We start from the raw sequence: 13,622 nt of genomic DNA, 5'->3' as shown, positions 1-13,622 counted from the left end.
CTTTTAGATAAAGCACATCTCCTGCATTGTCTAATCAGATGAAAATATCTGGATTACAGATGGTCCCTTCCATTCATTATTCACTAAGGAGATTAAGTTTTGCAGAGAGAGGAGGAACAGGATGGGGGTGGGGACACTGGTGGGAAGAGATTGAGTGCATCCTGGTAGCTGTCACCGCTGCTTTGCACGGGCGTCCCTACATGACCATAATGGACCATGTTCTTCTACTGGTTTAGCTACTGCAGCCCTTGGCCAGGAGTTAGTTAGCTGGAGTTTCCTTACCAGTTCTTGTTTTGCTGTCAAAATTATTGTAAACCACAGAGTTGACTGGGATTTTGGGGGGATTTTGTTGGAATCCCTGTGTTAGTTGATGGGGAAGGCCCTACTTTCTTCCTTTTAGGCCATGATTTATTGATCATTGCTCCCCAAGTACAATAGGTGAAGAAACTGGTCGTCAGGAGTAGTCAATCAGATAGCTTTTGTACTCTGTTCTGAATGTAGCAGACCACTGATCCAGGAATCACTGTCTTGCTTCCAGAGGGGGAAAAAATAACCAATTTTCTCCCAACCACAGTTGACCATCTAGTTATTTCTGTACTCCAGTATTTTTCCTGGTGAGATTTTTTTCCCTCAACTATTGGCTAAGTATGAGCTAGGGTAGCATTACAATACAAAAATAGATGAGTTTAAACAGGGCTGTGGTTCATTTGAATTGTGACATGGCTGTATCTTGCAAAGTAGACGGGGAAAAAGTGTTCAGCCTCCATGTGTTATATCAGGTTAAAGCATGGAGATTTTGGTTATAACTGCACTCTTCCTAACCACATAGGCAGGACAAACATATAGTGTAACTGGATCCAAATAAAGTATAACAGCCACTTAGGTTAGATTTCAAGACCTTTATATGAAGCTTAGTATTTCAAAATAGTTTCATGTTACACTGGTTCTTTGTTCTCTTGCTAAACTATGGCTTTATAATCATGCTTCCTTATTTTTCAAATGTTTTTCTTTCTCCTGTTAGTGTATGAAAACCTCATGTAGACATTAGAAATGGTGTGGTGTGGAGGACTGCAATATAGAAGCTGACTTGCAAAAATGGTTGTAAAATAAATATAGTTGCCTTGCGTGTGGGTTTTCTTCTGCTGTGTCTTGATTACTCAGCCACGAAACTATTTACTACCAGAGCAGATAAGACTTTGAGACAAAATTATCTCTTGAAATGAATCTAGAGGTGGTCTCTATTCACAAATAGGGCATATAGAGCTCCAGAAAAAATGTTTCTGTATATGAGGTGAGAAAAACTTGGTACTCTTTAGAACTGTTCTGATTGAGTTTCTGCTTTAGATTTTGAAAGTACCTAGTAGTATGTTGTTAGGTTGGATCTCTCCGAGTTCTGTCTCCAGCACGGACTTTGTTTTTGCTATAGCGGGGATATCAAAACATGCATCCCCTCCCAGCAGGTGTGAAGACAGGTAGTAATTCTGTTTTCAAATCTTATTTCAGCCAAGCTGTTTGGTGGAACAGATCATTCTGACTAACTTTAGTTATTCTAACCTGCTGTTTTCAGCATGTTTAGTTTCTAACATTTAAGGCTCTTTGCAAAGTTCTTGATCTCTTTGCCGAGAATCCTCAATGTTTGCTTTTCTCAGCCCTCTTGTGCAGTGTGTAGCAGCAGGGCATTTGGACTTCCTTTTTGGTTTTTTTTCCCCCTCCTTTCCTCCCGAGAAGCAGACCCACTCCTGTTGGCAACTGTGGCTTTGTCCTTCACAATGCCTCAGACAGGTTTACCTCCGTTTCTTATCCCTTCTGTGGCTCTGAGTGGTGTCAGGCTGCTCTGCTGGGATGAGAAAGCTATGGTGGAAGACACCAGGCTCTGGTGCTTCACTGAGACAGGTATTCTGGCTTAGCTAGTGAGGTTTGCAAGTAGCTTGAGTGTGTCTGCATTGCAGTGCAGGCACTTCTGTTTGAGTTGTCACTAAATGAGAATAAGTGCTGGCATGTGAAATGCTCACTTCTTTCCATACAAAGGAATATATGCAGAAAAAGGACGCTAAGCAATCACTGTTGTTGTTTTGATGTTCCTGAGGTTCTGATATAAGCCATCATCTTACTTGCCCCTTCAAAGTGTGTCATCATCATTAATTATATAGTTGCATATTATTTTTTCTCTTCTCCTCTTATCTTCCTCCCCCAACCCTCCTTCTGCCTTACTTGTGGCACAGCAAAACACCATGGCCCATAGATTCCTCTCTCATTTGAGAAGCACAACTGAGAAAAATGTTAAATCTGTGGAAAGGCTATGTAGTTGTGGGTATTAACCTGGGACTTGATGTGGTTTCATCAGAAAGGTACTATATAAGTCACTGAAGTCATAACTATAATTATTGTCAAATAAGGCCTTTATGTTACTTGATGTCCAACTTGAAAGTGTTAGAAGCTTTTAGGATTTATATTTAGTACCACAGAAAAATCAGATGCTCGTCTGTCCGTTGCAACAAGAGCCTGAATTATGAGCCAGTGTTTCCAGCAAGCGCTGTGCCAAATCTCTTTGCTGCGGTTCCCCCTGTGCTAAGAGGGACTGACCGAACCACGGGGGTCAGCAGGGACTTGGAGGCACTAGCTGATCATTTCTGGTATGGGTGCTGTACGGCATTGCTGGCTTCTCCATGGAGCACAGTCTTCACAGGGCATCAGTGATACCTGGAGACGCTCCCCCGTTCATCCCGTGGCAGGAGAGCAGCTGAGGGTGGGAGCAGAGAGGGAGGCACCTCGGGGACCCGAGGGCAGAGCTAGCTGCTGAGCTCTGGGTGCTTCGTCCTTGGTATTTCCTAAAGACTCCATTTGGCCTTATTTGTAGTAGTATCACTGAGCTGGTACAGCATGTTTGGCCTTCTCCAAAGGAAAAGGGATATGGAGCAGAAAGGAACAATGTTAACTCTTGTGTGTGTGTGTGGTTTTTTGTGTTCTTTGTCTTTTTTTAAGCTGGAAAGAGGTGACTTCCTCTCAGAAGAATGGAGAGAGAGGATTGCAAACACAAGGTACAGTACAGCAGTTGAATGCTGCTTTATGAACTGAATATTTGGGAGTTTGTATAATGGAAATTGGGAGGCTGGCCAGCTTTTTATATAGAATTTCCATAGCAAATACCAAAAGTCTATCTGCCAACTTCTATACTGGCCTCTTTAGATCCTGTTTTCTGACTAGAAGAATGGGTTTAAATGCACGTCCCATGATATTACATACAAGGGTGTATCCAAGATAAATTCTGGTTATACAGAGAAGTATAAACCTCTGTTTGTTTTGCATATCCTTGTAGTTCGTGTCAGTGATTCTGGCAAAACACTAGTTATCTTGGCTATTGGTGCAAACAGCTAGGTTCACTTTCCATTTAAAAAAGAAGCAAAAGACCCAAGTGAGTCTGTTCCAACTTAAATTGGGAATTCATTTAAGCTGATTGTCTTGAAGATTTATTTCTGTGAAGATCTGTACAGAGGGTTAGACTCCTTTTTGATGGTAGCAAAAAAAAGTAAATTTGTTAAAAGCAATAAAATATTATTCCGTCTTTTTAAAGGCTTTGCATTCTTTCAGCCTTATGGACAGAAAAAAAGTCTTTATTTTTGTATGACCTCCTGGGGCACCCTGTTATGTGGGGGAATGGAGGACAGTTATCAAAGGCGGGTCTCTGAAAGTCTTCAGCGTTGTGACAATTTATGGATTACTTCCAAGACACTTTTAAGAGTACTCCATCAAGAAGGCGTCTGCTGGGCTGATGACTTTTGCATTATTACGTATCTCAGTTAAACTTCTGGAGGTGCCTTTTGGTTTGTGGACAGACTTGTCCCAGCCTTGCAGCATAACGGGGTTTTGCTTTGTTGCTTGCTATTCCAAATGCACACTCCTCTGCTGTCTGTGCAACTTTCCTTGGAACAAATTTAATTATTATTTTTTTTTATTTTTAGCTGAAGTACATCTAACTGCATGCAGAAATGCTGGTAGATGTTTATTTTGTATGGTATGCAGCTAACTGTATGCCTACTGATCCGCAGCCACCTCGCTCTCTGATACAGAAATTCAAAAAGAAGTAGCTTTTTGCTCACAACTGTTACGTGTTTGTGTTTGTTCTGAGTGTGCCAACTGTTCAGCGTCTGCTCTCTCTAATGAGACTGCAGATTGTGTGATGAATTCACATTGGAGCCATCCAATATTGGAGAGTAAGTTGAAGTGTTACCCTTCCTGTGAGTGTGGACCAGTGGCCAGGCTCTGAAGGGCAGGGTGCATTTGTACCAGGAAACAGTTCTACATGGTTGAGTGCTGACATGTAAGCAAGCTGTGCAGTACACAGTATTCCTGTTAATAACTGTACTTGCGGCTTAGCAATACGTGCTGAAAAGAGGGCTGAAGTCAAGGTAGACTGGGGCCTCTTGTGTTTCTGTCATGTGCGTACAAAATACTGTGCCAGAATGAACACTAAAAAAAAAAATATATCTGGCAAGCTATGTCTTTTTCCCTTCCTTTCCTGGATGTTTTCTAGTGCCATTAATATGCTTGGCTCTTTTGTAAGGCCTCTTTTTTGGCACATGGTGGGAAGGAGGAGGAAGAAACCCCTGCTAGCCTTACTTGCCAGGCAGGGTTTCCCAAATTTCCAAGAGCAAGGCGTAGCAAGAATAACTTTTTTCCTTGGTATATAAACATTTTTTTTCATCCATGGTTTTTAATAGCTTTGGCTGCTGCTCTTAAACTCAGTGTCCTTGTTGAACATGTTTCATGTTTGGAGGCACTAGGAGGGGAGTTTTTGAACAGACCTCTTGCAAAGAAATCAGTTCTTCATGTTGGAACAATGTGCCAGAATGGCTTTCACAGTTTATGCATGCAGGGTGCCCGATGGCTTCCAAGAGATCTTGAGGACTCTTATTGCAAGCTGGTAGGAAATGGGTAACAGGGATAATTAGACCAGGCCCAGGCTCTTAAAAATAAAGGGGTATTTCTTTTTTAATCTGTGATGTGTTCTGTTTCTTTCCCAAACATTTGTATCATTCGTGTGATTCTACCTATGTGCAGGTTTCTGTGTTTCCATATGACTGGGTTTTTTTCAGGAACAAAACCCCCTCATTGGATTTCCTAACCCAGAAAGAAAGATACAACTCCTTTGTTGTGGGTTAGGGTGAAGTGCTGAGTTTAGGACAGGGAAAACATGCTGAGAGATGTCAACTGTCTTTTTGCATTATGGGGGAGTTTGGAGCTAGAAGAGAAAATATATTTTGATATTTTGCTGTAATATTTTAATTGCACGTGAAGAAGTAATGGGATGAAATGTGTCTTGTGTTGGAGTATTGTTTTTCATGTGTGGATTAACTACTGTAAGCGTGTTTGTAGTTGCTGTGTTGGTGTTTGATCTCACTATGGCAGAGGGGTGAAAACATTTTGCACATTGTTTTTATGTTGAAACATAAGGTGCAAAACTCAGCTGTATGCTGAGAGAAACTGTCAGAGCAGGACGCCTTGAAAATTTTTTAAATGTAATTATGTGGGCAGTGTCTGTGAATGCTAAAGGTAGGGTAATGTTTTGTCTCACTGTGCAAGAAGAAAGCATTTTGTTAGATGGAAGTAGCTGTATAGTCAGGGACAAGCAAGTGTTTTTCAGTTTTGTAAGTGGCTGTAAAGGATATAAGAGACTGTGACTTGTGGTTGGGGGGTAGTTGTGTGTGTACACTTGGGTGCCATTTGCCTGTCCCTGTTCATTAACTAGACCATTATCTTGCAGTGTTATTTTTGTGAATAATTTTGCCTTTGGTCCTGAGGTGGATCACCAGCTGAAGGAGCGATTTGCGAACATGAAGGAAGGTAACAAATCGAACTTAAAACCTTTTTCCATTGGTTTCCTGCTTACTGTGAGAGCTGCTGGTGGTAAGGGCTTAGTTAGAGCCATCAGAAGCCAGGTTGGTGGGTTTTATTCTGTGCCTTGCGGGCAAGCGTCTGCACTGCAGTAGTTATTTCTTGGGCTTTTTACTGCCCATCTTAATAACTCCTGTGACCTACCTGATTACTTGGAAGCAGCTCTGCATGTGAAGACTCTCTGTGGAGCTCTGTTGGGGTGGGAGGAACTGCTGGTCCTTTCTTACCTGTTAGGGAAGCCGACAAAACATGTGATGGCCAAGACTGCAAATCCTCCTGACTGCATAGTCATGCCTTTGTATATCCAGTTTCTGTAATTGCATACTGAATTCAGTTACTGGATTCTCCTATTTAAAGTCTTCACATTTTAGTACTAGGTATTAACTAATAAGTATTAAAGTGGGGCACTGTCACTGGATGTCTTGTGTGCTTCTTGAGAGGTTGCATTGCAGACACTAGTGACCAGGGATGCCCAGTAACCCCACTGTGGCCCTTATGTTGCCCGAAGTGTCTTTTTTCTTTCCTCTTAACCACTTGGATAAGTAACAATTTTATTTGGTTATGGCAGAAATTAGAAAAATAAGTATTTCTGAAAAGAAAAATGTGTGGCATGAACAAAGAAGCTGTGGCTTCCCATATTACAGCTTTGTGCTGAAGTAAATAATGTGACTTTTGGGCTCTGTTGCAAACCATAAAACCCCAAAACTTAAGCTGTCATCTTTAATTTTAAGGGTCGATTTTTTTTTTTTTTAAACTTTTGTTTAGTGGTGGCTTGAGAGAAGTGGCAAGGTGGGGAAGGTTCAAGTGCTCTTCACAAAATAAAGAAACCTTAGTTCTCTTTGCAGAAGGTGCTCAGGCTCTGTGCCTTGGGCTGAATGACCACAGATAGCTGTGAAATGGAGATTAGCGTTCTTTTAAATAAAAGGGCTTTGGAGGCTTGTGTATAAAAGACACTAACTAGGAATGAGATAGCGTGTTCCTAATTGAAATTTCTATAGATTGCCACTGAGAATTAATGCACTCTTTTTTTTTTAAGTGTGTTAAGGTCTGTCATTTTAAAGTGAACCTTGGGGTGTCACCTCATAGCTACCTAGCAGGACTAATATCCTGACTTTCTTGGATGCTGTCAGAATGAGTGTTAAGTAATTTAATTTTTTTTTTTTGGTAACGATATACAAGTGGTAGTTTTATTAGGGCTGCTCTTTAGGGCTCTGTACTAGGTTATATTTAACACGTAGTAATTTCTAGAAGAAACAGTGGTAGCTGACTGCCTTTTTTTTTTTTTTTTTTTTTTTTTTCTTTTTCCAGGTGGGAGAATTGTGTCCTCAAAACCTTTTGCACCTCTAAATTTTAGAATTAACAGTCGAAACTTGAGTGGTATGATTGCACTTTTTATTGTTCATTACAATTATGGTGTATTCATTATCTGAACATGTCTGTAGTGGGTTTTTGTTGCTCGTTAAAGAGTTGTGTAAGTAAGTAGAAAAATGCTGTTGTATTATTACAGCATACATGCCAAAGTGTTGTGTATTTAAAATCAAACACCCCCCCCCCCCAACACTGGAACAAACAGACACTCTTTTTATGGGGTTCCTCCTGCTGTGTTTAGATGTCTATAATGTCAATGTTTCCCTGGCTGGGCATCTTTTTATAGTTGAAGAGAAATAAGGTGTTTCAAGGGCGTGATTCATTTCTTTGACTACAAAGTGCTGCAGTGACTAACTTGCATGCAAGTTCCTTATACCGTAGCTGTCTAAATTTGGACAGGTAAATCCCACCAGTCATGATTTGTAAGGCTTAGAAGCTGAAATGTTCAGCTTTGAATGCCTTGTCTTCTTTACTGTAAATTGATCAAACAGACCTATCCCATAAACACCCAGTTGCTGTGCCTGTTTTATTGCCAACAAAGTTTTGTGTTTTTCTTCTCTTCTGAACATAGTAGACTTGATATTTGCCAATGTTGTCCTTTGCAAGTATGTGAACTGCAGTTTAATGAGATTTTGAGATTACTAACACCCCGTGTTGTTGGTTTTGCTTCTGACCTTTTTTCAATTTTTATTGTTGAAATTTTTCAAGCAAAAGAACAATCCAAGCTGAGTTTTACACATTTACTGTGTCCAGTGCAAAACATTCCCTAGATTTAAAAAACGCCTTATTCCCCTCCATGTGCAAACATGGCAAGTAACATACTGAGTTACAAATCTCAAGCTGTGTTTTCTGTTTTTGGCCTGATACGGTAAACTGCTTTTCAAGAATAGTAATTTGAAGACTGTCATTAAGGCATTTCACTGAAATAGTGCCATTGTGAGTTATTTTTACTAAGCTTGAATTCTTGTGAATGTCCTGTGCATCGGACACCCAAACCTGCCCTTCTCCTTCCTGTTTGATATTCTTCTGTGGCATCTGATTGTTTGGACCTTATTAACCATTGGGTCCTGGCTTGCCAATCCTTTGTAGGCATGTACTTGAAAATAAAAGGAAAAAGAGGCAGAATGGTACTCCTGGAAATCCTCAAACCGCCAGAGAGCTGAGATCAGTCTGTCAGTTTGCTAATAAGACAAAGACTGCCTAAGTAAAGCCTAGTACCTCTTTTACAGCACACTAGAACTAGATGAAATACAAGAAGGCACTTCTGAGGTTTCAATTAGGAGACCTGCCTATGTAAATAAATTTTTTTGGCCTCTCAAGCCTCTTCTTTCCTGGCTTCTGACCATTTTGTTATCTCTCTCTTTTTGCTAGGTTTGGGAGACTGCAGTTATTATAAATGTGGTGTGGAGGCAAAGGGGCCAATGTGTACTACTTTTTTCACCTAATAAAAACCCGGATTATGACTATCAGTTGAGCTAGTTCTTTTTCCTATTTCAGCTTTCACCCCAGTGTGGATTCATTGGGAATGTTTTCTAGGATGCTGAACTTTTATATATCAACAGTTATTTAATGCTTAATGTGAATGTTGATGTTAAAATTATATAGAGATAGCTAATTAAGATTTAGGTGAATGAGATTTCTTAGCATAAGAATAGATAATATCTTCCACTAATAGGAAAGTCTTCCAGGGATTCAGATAAGAGGTCCTGAAAACAAATTACCTACAGTGGGGGAAAATTGTGGGAATAAATTTTAGGTCTTAATTCCATTCTGTGACCATGCTGTATTTGGGAAATAGCAATATCAAATGAACATGCATGGGATGTGCTAGGCCTGGGGCTTGTTCCAGTCTTAATGGCCTGTTTTAAGTGACGCTTCCAGGGAAATGTCATCTGCTTATAGCTCGTGGCATCCAATGTGGCCAGTATCCTTCACATGCAGAGAAGGTGATTCACTCTGCTGTGCTAGCTTTATGCTGTTGCCCTACAAGGTTTTTCATAATACTTTTATTTAGCGGGGGTTTTTTTGTGCCTGAGTATGATTTGAGTCACCCGGCTTGCCTGTCTATCTAATGTTTTGATCTAAAGTATGAACAGTTAAATAATTTAAAAAATACAGTGGAAAAGATAAAGCTTTAAGAAGCAGGCAGCCTTTTTTCTCAATACCATTTTTGTCCCTGGTAGTTACATCTGGAAAAAGAAATGGAAATGTGGAAAGAATTGGGACAAACCAAAACAAGTATTAAAATGTGGTTAAAATAGTGGTTGAAGTTGCTGAATCCTGAACCTTGCTTTTTGACTCTTCTGGGCAATTTTCTATTTGATTAGAAGTGTGCTGTAATTTCTTCTGCAGTGATGCCATTCACTCAGTGTTCAGTGGTTATGGAAATGCTTAGACACATCCCATACCTATTAATTCTAGGGAACAAAACAAATACAGGCGAGAAAGCAAATACAAAACATGTTTGTCCCCAGTCCAAATATAGTGCATTTACAGTTCACGTGGGTTGGATCTAATGACGTTCTGTTACTGGTTCTATCTAATTAAATCCTGCCTGTTACTACAGTTGTGTTGTTGCTGGGTTCCTTGCAAATGTTGTCTGAGACACAGGAAAGTTCTGTTTGTTAAAAGCACATAATTTTACTGTAGAATGGCTGGCTATCTCTGAAGAAATGAAAGGTAGATCTTCCAAATTTCTTAAGTTTTCTGTAGGGTGCAAGTAGCAAGAGAATAAGAAATTGCTTTTTAAACTCACTGCAGTGCTTTCTTCTAGGACATTGCTGTCTGAATACAAAATTTCTTTTTGTTTTGAATATGACTTTACTGTTGCATGGCTAGTTTCAGCTGAGTAGAACTGAGTGGCAAACTGGGCGAGCTTTGGTTCCCTAACTGGACTTTTTTCCTTTAGATATTGGCACTATAATGAGAGTTGTGGAACTATCACCACTGAAAGGATCTGTGTCATGGACCGGGAAACCAGTTTCTTACTACCTGCATACTATTGACCGAACCATAGTGAGTATAAATACAGGCCAGTAAATCTCTGGCTGCTTTACCTGCTCTGGAGTCAACATGCCAACTTCAGTTCCTTGTTCTTGGGAACTGTTTTCTTATTGTTTTGTGTATTTACAGACCTGTAGCATGCCTAACTGGAATGGGTACACTTCACCAGTTACCTGTTCAGTCTAGTTGAATGTGCAAATCACACTGCATGGCCTAGCCTTTGGCTGCTTCAGTGCAACATGTTACACAAACAGTGTAATTATGGACAGTACTATGGTAGTCTGTTAATTTGTCAAAGGTGCATAGATGTACAAGTGTAATTCCTTCTCATGCTCCAGAATATGCAACTATGCAGAATGGTGGTCTTGTGCTATAGCTTCCACACTGAGTAAAGACTGTGTGGGTCTTTAATTCTTCAGTTTGCTTTGTGGTGTACAGACCATTTCATTCTATCATATTCAAGCAGTAAATCTCAATTTTAGTTGAACTTTCAGTTGCTGTAGAACCAGCCAAAGCTCCATAACAATGCTGATGCATTCAGTTTTTTTTTTTCTTTTTTTCAGTTAAGGAAAACAGAAACAACTCTGTAGAACTGTAAACTTTTGTGGAGAAATAGTTTATTCCCACACTGAGTTTATGCAATATGATAGTAAGACTATTTTTCTAAGTCTGCTGTAGTCTAATAATGCTTTTGTTAAAGAATATGCTAGAGTGCAGATAAATATTTTAGTGGAGTACAAGAGTAAAGTAGCTTCATTGTCATATATCTCCACTCAGCAGAAGGTTATTTTCAAAGCTTTAAAACAAGGATAGGCAGTGTTGAAGATGATAAAACCTTGTTGAGGCTTGGATTATGTCCTGCTATACAACATGTCTGTGTCGCTAAAAAGAATGAATGTAAATGGCTTCTTGATGTAGCTTATCAGAAGAAAACCAGTCAGAATTTCTGCAGTTCTGCACTTGTCTTAAGCTAATATTTTGTTCTTATGTATTCATCTGTCGTGACTTTGAAAATGACTATCTTTTTCTATTTTCAGCTTGAAAACTATTTTTCTAGTCTCAAAAATCCAAAACTCAGGGTAAGTTTCAGTCATTTTCTGTAGAAAACTCCAAATAATGGAGCAGCCACTATGAGGAATTTAGTCACTTGTTAAAGATGTACAGAATTGATCGAAAATCAAATTTTCTTGATAAGCAAGGAACACGGGCATGGAGCTAATTGAAGTGAAGCATCATATGCCATCAAGCACTAATACAATCGTGTTCAAGAGCTTTCTAATAGAGAATTAATGGGGCAGCCACAAGGTGTTTTTCCCTTGCATTGGAGGTCTATAAAGAGCTATTCATTCATTACAGAACTGAAGTTAAAGAAAGACGTGACAGTTTGAATCTGTCCCAGTGTTCGGCTGCATAAAAATGAAGCTGAAGAGTGCTTTGAGATGTTACTTGTGGGACATGCTATCTGAGACATGAAATGTGTTGTCAGTTGCTGCAGTCTGTGCTATTACATGTGGCATTAAAATGCCAGAGGATTTTTGAGACTGTGCTGGGCTGTATTAATCTGAAATAACTGATGGGGCTGGTATTCCCAGTAAGAGAATTAAGTGAGGCCAGTTCATTTAAAACTTCAGGAGAACGTTCATCTTCAGACTGACTTGCTTAGTAAGTGTTGAAAACAGACTAAAGGTAGCTTTGAGACTAGGTTATTTCAGGCTGCTGAATTCAAACTTGGGAGAAAAAAAAGACTTATTAGAGTCAAAAGAAAAAATGCAGGGTGGCATCCGTGTACTTCTGAATTTCCCTGTGTTTAATGGTGAGGCTATTTAGATCTGCCATTTATACCATCTAGCTGATAACTTGCTTAAATTGGAGAGGTGTTGGAATTGCCAGAATTCTTACGCAAATTAAACCTCATCTGGAAGGTACCAGAAAGGCTTTGAGTGAGCGCTTTGAAATTTCCTGCCCTTACTGCCTAGTAGAAAATCAAGTTTAAAAGTTGCTGCTTTTGGTTTTTTTCAGTCTCCTCTACAGACTTGGCTGAAGTTGAATTAGATGATGATTAATAGCTTTGCCATTTCAAGTCATGTAAGATTTTTGAAGTGTTGTAGCAACACGTGAAATGTTGGGGATATAGGTAAAGCTATTGACATATTTAACAATTAAAAAAACCAAAACAAAAACCTGTAATACCAGTGTGTGATCTGGGGTGTGGGATTAGGAGGGGCAGAATAAGGGAAGACGTTGGGCCTTAATCTCCTTTGCCATGTGGCTGCATGTTTGAAACCCATTATAGTAGGTAATGCAATGCAAAAGGGTGACTTGCACTTACCTTCCTTTTCCCACTGAGTATTGCCTGAGGCAGGGTAAGGTTTTTTTGTGGTTTTTTTTTTTTTTTTTTTTTCCCCTTGCTGGTAACAAAAGGGTTTTGGTTTTTAAATAGGCATTGTATGATAAGAGCACTTACACCTAGCTCTTGTGGAAGACTAAGCTGGGAAACACAGTGGTCTGTATTAAATAGTGATAAACGTGTGAGCAAATTATTAAGTCTTTTAAAACATTTATCCAGGAGGAACAAGAGGCAGCTAGACGTCGTCAACAAAGAGAAAGTAAGAGCAACACAACTACTCCAACGAAGGTTCAAGAAAACAAGGTGAACATCTTGCATTTTTGTAGAGTAAATGTGTTTTCTCCTTAGCTGTGCATGAACTCATAATCTGTGTCAGGAAAAGCCTGATTCTGAGGGAAGACTGACTGTGTTTGTTCTGAACATGTAAACTGGTATAGCTGTTGCTGTGGACAAAAATATGATGGAGTGACTTAAGAGCTGCACTTGGGAATTGCACCACTAATTCTGAAAAAAAGGTATTGCAAGATGAATAGAATAGTTGGTTGGCCACCCTCGCTTACCTTCAGCACCAGCTTGCAGAGCTTTCCCTGAGTCATAACCCATTAAATGGAGTTCAAAGTGTGCTGAGTCTCTTTTGCAAAGACTCATTTCCTTTCTCATTCCGTTGCATAATACTGTTAGAAATGCAGTGACTGTTCATGCACAAAAATATGAAGTACTGACTTTTTAATGAAATTCAGTTGAAGAATATAGTCAGTACAGGCTGAATAATCAGCTTTTCTTAGACAACAGTTACAAATTTCCTTTTCTGTAATGAGCAAGTCCAGAAGAGAATGAGCACAACTCCTAGGGTGTTTGGGACAGCTCTTATCCCAAGCAAGTCTACTTCACTGGCAAGTTATTTAACTACAATGCATCAGTTTCCTTTCATAAAATTATTCAACAAAGTTATTAATGCTTGCTTAAAAGGAGTGCTGTATAGGTAGGTAGAAGTGACTAAAGAGCTTTTGGC

General features: G+C 39.6%; 1 protein-coding gene across 8 annotated transcripts in view; it reads left to right on the top strand.

The window, feature by feature from the left end:
• The window catches only part of DOT1L (DOT1 like histone lysine methyltransferase), a 77,611-nt gene that overhangs the window by 35,543 nt on the left and 28,446 nt on the right, over window positions 1-13,622 (top strand). For all 8 annotated transcript variants that reach the window (XM_052801092.1, XM_052801093.1, XM_052801094.1 and 5 more), the window contains 6 exons: window positions 2,983-3,038; window positions 5,762-5,841; window positions 7,201-7,269; window positions 10,169-10,275; window positions 11,301-11,342; window positions 12,830-12,913. In XM_052801092.1, the coding sequence (XP_052657052.1) occupies window positions 2,983-3,038; window positions 5,762-5,841; window positions 7,201-7,269; window positions 10,169-10,275; window positions 11,301-11,342; window positions 12,830-12,913 (438 nt within the window). The remainder of the gene's footprint in view (window positions 1-2,982; window positions 3,039-5,761; window positions 5,842-7,200; window positions 7,270-10,168; window positions 10,276-11,300; window positions 11,343-12,829; window positions 12,914-13,622) is intronic.

The sequence above is a fragment of the Harpia harpyja genome, chromosome 11 (assembly GCF_026419915.1).
Source record: "Harpia harpyja isolate bHarHar1 chromosome 11, bHarHar1 primary haplotype, whole genome shotgun sequence".
NCBI lineage: Eukaryota > Metazoa > Chordata > Aves > Accipitriformes > Accipitridae > Harpia > Harpia harpyja.
Note: the sequence above shows the minus strand (reverse complement) of the source record. Positions and strands in the feature narration are given on the sequence as shown.